At 38.9% G+C, this 8,088-nt stretch overlaps 1 protein-coding gene across 1 annotated transcript; it reads left to right on the forward strand.

The window, feature by feature from the left end:
• The first annotated feature begins 1,790 nt into the window (after positions 1–1,790).
• On the forward strand, positions 1,791–4,179 carry LOC141597030 (putative HVA22-like protein g). Its single transcript, XM_074417347.1, has 6 exons — positions 1,791–1,895; positions 1,988–2,086; positions 2,208–2,264; positions 2,364–2,427; positions 2,525–2,734; positions 3,593–4,179. Exons 1-6 carry the CDS (start codon positions 1,864–1,866, stop codon positions 4,022–4,024), a joined length of 894 nt encoding a protein of 297 aa, XP_074273448.1. The 5' UTR covers positions 1,791–1,863; the 3' UTR covers positions 4,025–4,179.
• Positions 4,180–8,088: the final 3,909 nt, after the last annotated feature.

The following is an 8,088-nucleotide window of genomic DNA, read 5'->3' on the forward strand; positions in this document are numbered from 1 at the left end:
ACGAAATACTATAAAATTGGTATGTAGATCTTACCCTCGACGCAAGGATCACAAAGGTATAAAGAACGATGGAATCCGACCTCTCAAGCTCCGGGATTTGTCAACAACACGGATGAATGCGAAGGACGTAACTTGAATCTCCCTTTTAATGTTATTAGGTTTGTAAAGGTGTATTATGAAAGTGACGGAAAGATTTATATATTAATCCGTGTTATTAACAAAACCCGTCGAATTATCACCCGCTAACCGAGCTACTCGATCAAGTAGCGAGGTACTCGATCGAGTAGCGAGGTACTCGATCGAGTGCCCCCTTACTCGATCGAGTAACCTTGTTACTCGATCGAGTACCCAACAGGTCAGAAACTATTTTAACACGCAACTCACCCTTACTCGACAGAGTAAGGCCCACTCGATAGAGTACCCAGAGACTCATAAAACCGTAGTATTACAGTCTTCCCTCCTTAAAAAGAAATTCGTCCCCGAAGTTCAACCCATGCATACGAACAAACATACTAACTCGGTCAAGACGCAACAAAGCTACTAAAAACTCACAAAACCCCAACTTCTAAAACATGAAACCATGAACTCTTAACACCAACTCTACCAACTGTTCCTACCTCCACACATCGCTCACGATGTCGTATCAACTACATCATAAACTCTCCCGACACTAACTCCATACCTAACCAACTACATAAACATCAAACGGAATGTTACAATTAATACCGTATAAGAAGATTACGTAAGATGTCACAAAGATAATATTTTGGATATGTGTCAATACTGACTCTCATACCATAAAAACAAGATGGTATATTTGGTGATCATACAATAAATTTCAATGATTTTCTCAATACGATGTTTATATTAAACTATGAATAAATTTACTTTGAGAGTACACAATCATTGATTGAGTATCAACCATCACCTTAAGATTTTTGTTGAAATTAGAGATAGAAATGGGTCGTGCCTCGTGCCAACCCACTGTGATAGCACGTCCCAGGCACGGAAATGTGGACTTCATGTCGTGCCGTGTGAGTGACATGGAAATGGCGGCCCACGGCTCATGGCGTGCCATGTCGTACTGTGCCGTACTTGAGTATGTCTTAGCAGTTTCTCCACTTTAACCTAATTTCTTTGTACTTTGAGTGTGTCGTACCCTAGGTGGTCTTTTTTTATCAGATTTCAATTCATGGCATGTTGTGCCGTGTTGGGCCGTGCGAATACTGTGTTGTGTTAAAACAGGCCATGGACCGTACTAGAGCGTGCCAGCCCAACAGACAACAACTCACTTGCCCACTTCCATTTCTAATTGAAACGATCTTCTCACGTCAATTTTCAGGGGGAACTACTAATGGAGTAAGATATACTGAAAAAAAATCAAAAATTTGGGGTCACAGCTGCACATAATACTCAATGTGCTCACTTGTGATCTCGTTGTTAAATGTCAGATACATTTGTGCTTTGTTTCACATGAATTGATGCTTATAATTTGCCATTTTGGTGATTTGTGGATCCTATAATACCTTTATTAAGTAAAATGCCGGCTTTTTTTTTTATCCCCGCGAATAGTTTAGTCTTGCTTTTGGATTGACTTTTTATATAAGCACCTGCATGTGGGAATGTGGGATAGGGATTGTTAGATTTACTCTTGACCACAGAGAATATACGTAAAAGGAATGCGTGAACTATTGACGAGGATGGGCTAAAAAGGAATACGTAAAAATATTTGGCAGTTGAATTTTAAAATTACTATTTTTAGCATTTGTAAAGATGTCATCTGCAAAATTGTGAAGAGAATATCGAGTGGTATAACTTATACATTTGTCTTTTTGTTTTATAAGGTTTCAGGGATAGGAAAAGATGATTGGAAGCTTTCTTACCCGAGGACTTGTGTAAGTTGCCTTGTTGTATTATCCGTGGCGCAGTTATGACTTTCGGGTTTCTACTTCATCCATTATTTTGAGCATTGTTCTTGTGTTTGTAGTATGATACTTGGATATGCATATCCGGCATATGAGTGCTATAAAACCTTGGAGCGGAATAAACCTGAGATAGAGCAGCTGCGCTTTTGGTGTCAGTATTGGTATAACTGTTAATATTTGTTGTGCCGTTTTCGTTCCTGAATTGAATTGCTGCATTTGCAATAAAATTGGTTTATTATAAGTTATAACAGTTCTATGTGGTATGTTATCGCTATTTTACAGGATTTTAATTGCTGTAATGACCGTCTTTGAGAGGATTGGTGACACTTTTGTTTCATGGTACCCAGGATAAAATATTTGGAAACTTCTCTAATGCTTTGTTATACGCAATTGCTCTTCTGAGTTCGGATGTTTCCTAAGCGTTATACTTTTTAACAGGGTTCCAATGTACAGTGAGGCTAAACTGGCGTTCATTATATACCTGTGGTACCCAAAGACAAAGGTATCGTTATCATGTTCTTTGAAATTAAATGTTTGTTATTGATATTGATGTTTTTAGTGTGTCTGCCATTCTTATGCAACCAGTTAATTTGTTTTAGGGAACAACGTTTGTCTATGATTCCTTCTTTCAACCCTATGTTTCAAAGCATGAGACAGAAATTGATCGTAACTTACTGGAATTGAGATCCAGAGCTGGAGATACAGCTTCTATGTATTGCCAGAGGGCTGTAAGCTTTGGTCAGACACGAATTTTTGAGATTTTGCAGTATGTTGCCACACAATCTACACCAAGACCTCAGCCGACACAGGTATACATTATTCTATATGATCCTCAATGCTGCATCCCATGCAGAAGTTCAAAATACATATATACGGAGTATTTTATAGGTGTGAGTGTGCCGACTCGTCGTTGGGATCAAAGTTATTTTTATAATGTGTTGGAAAAATGAACTAGATGGTGTTTTGGACTTTGAATATTTCTAGGTTAGTTTTAATCTTATATCTTTGGAGAATTCTGATCAAAGTACATAATGAACTACCACTTCTATGAACCTTTGACACTATTTTAATCTTCAACTTTCAACAGATAGGCCTCATATCTTGTGGACATCTCCCGTGCTTGTTTATTTTTGATCGGATCAAATGATCGCATGCATAATTTTAGTGTTAATTTGCCTCTGTAGGATATTTTGAGTTTACGAGTAGTAAGTAGCAACCCTCGTCACTTCTACTTTTTCTATTGGATGGTGTTTTATTTATAAGAGGTGCATCCTAAGTTCATTCTGGAGGTTTGCTCAAGTAAATGTGTTTCAGCTAGAGTAACTGCGAAGCAAATGTTTACATTTTACGGGACAGAAACTTTGTTACAAAACTGATTTTGCCCAGTTTTCTTCTATTTTTGCTTGCTTTTTTTTATTCTTTTATTTTTTTAAACATATTTCCAATTTTAATGGAGCCAGAGGTTCTCTATTCTGCGGCTGTGTAATATGGAATAAACCAAAGTAGCTCACAAACTGTCTTCGCTTTTGGTATTGTGAATTACCAGCACATAATGCAATTTCGCAATTTTATTTCTCATTTTGGGTCATTAAAAAATAACCTCCTTGTGCATTTCATAGTGTAATGTTGACTACTTTAATGCCGAATTACAAGCTTTTGTTATACAGGCCGAACAACACGCTCCTGCAGCTCGACATGTTCCCGCTACAGTAGTTGCTTCTCCGGATGCACCTCCTCCTCTCCAACCACCCACGAGAGCGCTACAGCCTCCGCCACAAGTGGAAGAGCCACTCTCTCCTACTTCAAGCACATCCTCTAGTCCACAGGAAGACGAGCAGAGCTCTACCGAAGGCTCATCTACCATGGGCCTTGCACCTCCTTTACCTGCTCCTAGCCCATTGAAGAAGTCAATATCAATGCCGGATGCTCCTCCAAGCCCCAGACGACCAGCAAGTAACAAGGCAGAAACTATGCAGATCGCAACCATTCTTGCCAAGACCGACAAGCCTCTTATTGCCTCACAAGAGACTGTTATGGAGGAAACTATTCGCATTACACGTGGCAGATTGAGGAAGACTCGATCAACTGATGCTAAATAATCTGCATTTCGTCATTTTAATGTGAGAAATGAGAATACCTTGGGCAAAAGTATGTAAAAAGGGCGGGAATCTAAGGTGGACTGGTAAATGTTGAATACGAGTATTAGATGTCATTTTATACTTGTAGCCTATCTTAAGATCAATTCCTTCCTTGATTTCGGCTAGTCATATATCCCCGGCTAGTTACTCATGTCTGGGGTGTTGGGACCGATCACCTCCTCCTCCTCATCAGACTCATCCCCACTTGGATGGTCGAAATCCTTGAAACACTGGCGGAGTTCCCCAAGTGGTTTTGGGGAACTTGTTATCTTTCATTGTAAGTCGGGTAATTAAATCGCTAATTAAAATCACAGTTTATTTTTCGCAATATATTTTTTACTCATTACAATACATTTTGTCTCCTATTTTTTATTTGCCTACCCCTAACTAAAAAAGACATCAAACTAAATTCTCTCTATTGGTAAGTATGGTAACTAGTAGGTCTTCTCTTCCTTAAGACAGATATATCCGGCTTAAGAATAAAACGTGTTAATAAACGTCCAACTTGGATATATGGGACAAACCTTTTGTTACTCAAAATATATTCTATTTTTGACTTATGTCTAATACTTGACCCGTCTTTAAGGTTAAGACGGATATGCCCTTCTAGATGATAATTTGGATGGAGTACTAATTCGTTAATTGCAATAGTATTAATCAAATTAATGTTTTTCTTTCATTTTTTATGATTTTTTAATTTAATTTAGCGTTTGCATATCAATTAGACCTGTCAAACTGGTCGACGGGTCGGTCACGGGTCGGGTCATACGAGTCTCGCGTCGGGTTAGGGTCAGAATACGAGTAAGAAAAAAAAGTTTATAACGTCTTTTTTTTTTGGTAGAAGGAAAGAATTTCATTAAGCTCAAGAACTATTACAAACTATAGATAATACATTAGGAATGATAACCAATTTCTTTCAATGACTGGATTCCATAATACATTTGATACAGTCCACATCCTTACTACCACTAATCAACACGTGCCTATTACTAATCCTGCACTTCACTTACTGTATGATTTGAGAAACTACAATCTCAGGTCTCAGTAATGCACCTTCAAGTCTTGCTTGATTCCTTTGATACCATATAGCATGATAAGCTGCCAGTATCCCTCCAATGCTTACACTCTTCTTAGTCTGAGTCCACTTCCTTCGTCCAAACCAAATGACTCCATTGCCAGTAGGGACAAAAATGTGCATTCTGAGACACACACCTGCAATAATCAGCTTATCATATTCACACTGCTGGAAAAGATGGGTAACAGTTTCCTCTGCAGCATGACAAATGCAGCAATCAGCCATTGCACTAATTCCATGCCTGAACAACTTCTCCCTAACATTGAGAGCATTTCTGAAAATGAGCCAAGCTAAGAAACTACGCTTAGGCAGGTTCCAGGAGTTCCACACCAACTTAGCCCATCCCACTTTCTGTTCTTTATGTCGAAGCCATTCGTAACCAGAGCTAACAGTGTAACCAGTTTGAGTAGCAAGCCAGTATCCTTGAGAGTAACCATAATGAAAAATGTCCTTAACCTTACATATATCCCTCCAATTCCCACTCAAATGGGTTTTAGGCTTATAAGATTCCCAAGGCTCACCTCTTAAGTACAATTGGTGAACCCATTTCACCCATAAACTATCTGGCTTGCTGTAAATCCACCACACTAGTTTGCCTATAGTAGCCATGTTCCAGGTTAAGCTATATCTAATACCCAGGCCTCCTTCTAATTTTGGCACACACACATGCTCCCAACTGACTAGGGGTGTTCTAACATAGGTGCTTGTGCCATCCCACATGTAATTCCTGCAGATGCTATCAATTTTCCTCAAAACACCCTTTGGAATTAGGAAAATGTTAGCCCAATAAGTGTATAAGGATGTCAACACAGACTAGATTATCACTAACCTCCCTGCACAGGAGCATTTCCTTGCACCAACAGACCTAATTCTTTCAACAATTTTTTCCACAAGAGCCTGACATTCCTTTTTACCAAGCTTCCCTGCAGTAATAGGGACACCCAAATATTTAAAAGGAAGTTGTCCTTCCTGACATCCAGAAATGCTAAGAATCCGAGCCTTTGTATGTTGTTGAACCCCATTAAAATAAATGTTGGACTTTTGCTGATTCATATATAAACCAGAAGTAGCAGAAAAAGTGGCAAAAGATCTAAGAAGGACCCTTACAGAGTTAAGGTCACCCTTAGAAAACATTAGCAAGTCGTCAGCAAACATAAGATGTTGGAGTCTCAGTTTACCACACAAGGAGTGAAACTTGAAGTCAAGCACATCAGTTGTAAAATGTAAGATCCTTGTAAGGTATTCCATGGCTATAGTGAATAGAAGAGGAGATAAAGGATCTCCCTGTCTCAATCCTTTCTTGCCTGGAAAATGACCAAATTGTTCACCATTGAGTACTAAAGAATATAATGCACCGGTAATGCATTCCATAATCAAGTTGAGAAACTGAGGAGGGAAATTGAGAGCTACCATCATCTGTTTGAGAAATCCCCAGTCAACAGAGTTATAAGCTTTCCTTAAATCCACTTTTATCATGCATCTAGGAGACACATCATTCCTTTTATAAAGTCTTATAACATCTTGACACACCAAAATATTTTCAATAATATTCCTCCCTTTAATAAAGCCCCCCTGATTAGGACTGATTATGTGAGGAAGAATGGCAGCCAGTCTGGTGCAAAGAAGTTTGGCTATCACCTTGTACACCACATTACAACATGAAATGGGTCTGAACTGGGTAACATTCTCAGGCATCTCAACCTTAGGGATGAGAATAACAAGAGTATGATTAAGCTGCTTCAACAATTTCCCATGAGTAAAGAAGTCTTTAATTTCAGTACAGATGTCATCCCCAACCACATGCCAGACATCCTTAAAGAATGCACTAGAATACCCGTCAGGGCCAGGGGCTTTATGAGCAGGTATTGAAAAAAGAGCCTCCTTAATTTCAAGAGAAGTTACTGGAGCAAGCAAAACAGTCCAGTGATCAGTATTGCAGATGGGACCTCTTTGTACAACCTGAATATTAACAGGCTGAACATGATCAGCTGCACCCAGCAGGTTCTGATAGAAGGACAGAAAAGAAGCTTGAATCTGATCAGTATCATTGATCCACTGTCCATGATCATTAGAAATTCTCAAAACCTTATTTTTAGCTTGCCTGCCTTTAATATAGTTGTGGAATACTTTAGAATTAGTATCTCCTTCCTTTAACCAAATGGCTTTAGACTTTTGTAACAGGAAGCTATTAGCAGCTTTTTACAATTCCTGATAATCTTTAAGTGCAGTAACCTCAGAAGATATTAGGTCACTGTTGGTAGGATTAGCCCTCAAAAGCTCCTGAATGTACTCCAGCACCTGCCAAGCTCTAAGAGAATTATTTTCAACATCATCAAATAAAGCTTTGTTTAGGTCTTTAAGAGGCTGTTTCAACTGCTTAAGCTTGCTGACCAGCCTGAACATAGGGGTACCAATCACCTGACGATCCCATACAACCTGTATACAAGGAATTAATTGAGAAGTCCCACTCCACATATTAAAATATTTAAAGCAGGATTTTCTTTTTCTAGAGCTATTAGGATGTTGGATGATACAGGGAGTGTGGTCAAAGTACCCTTCAAGGTGAAAGTGGGCAAAGTAATCAGGCCTCTGAAGTATCCACTCACTGTTCACCAAGGCTCTATCCAACCTGCTGTACACTCTACTACTAGCATCATGCTTATTGTTCCACGTAAAGTGAGACCCAGTAGCAGGCATGTCCACAACACTACAATGATCCAGACAGTCCTGAAAATCATTCATCTCTTCCTCAGTAGACTGTCCTCCTAATCTTTCACAAGGTTTAGTAACAGTATTAAAGTCTCCACATATCAACCATGGACCATTCACTTGAATGCTAAAGTGTTTTAATTTCATCCATAAACATTTTCTCTCTTGGACACCATTAAAAGCATACACCATAGTCATATGAAAGAACTGACCAGAGCCAATCTCATCCACAAGAACATGA

This window comes from Silene latifolia, chromosome 8, assembly GCF_048544455.1.
Source record: "Silene latifolia isolate original U9 population chromosome 8, ASM4854445v1, whole genome shotgun sequence".
NCBI classification, from domain to species: domain Eukaryota; kingdom Viridiplantae; phylum Streptophyta; class Magnoliopsida; order Caryophyllales; family Caryophyllaceae; genus Silene; species Silene latifolia.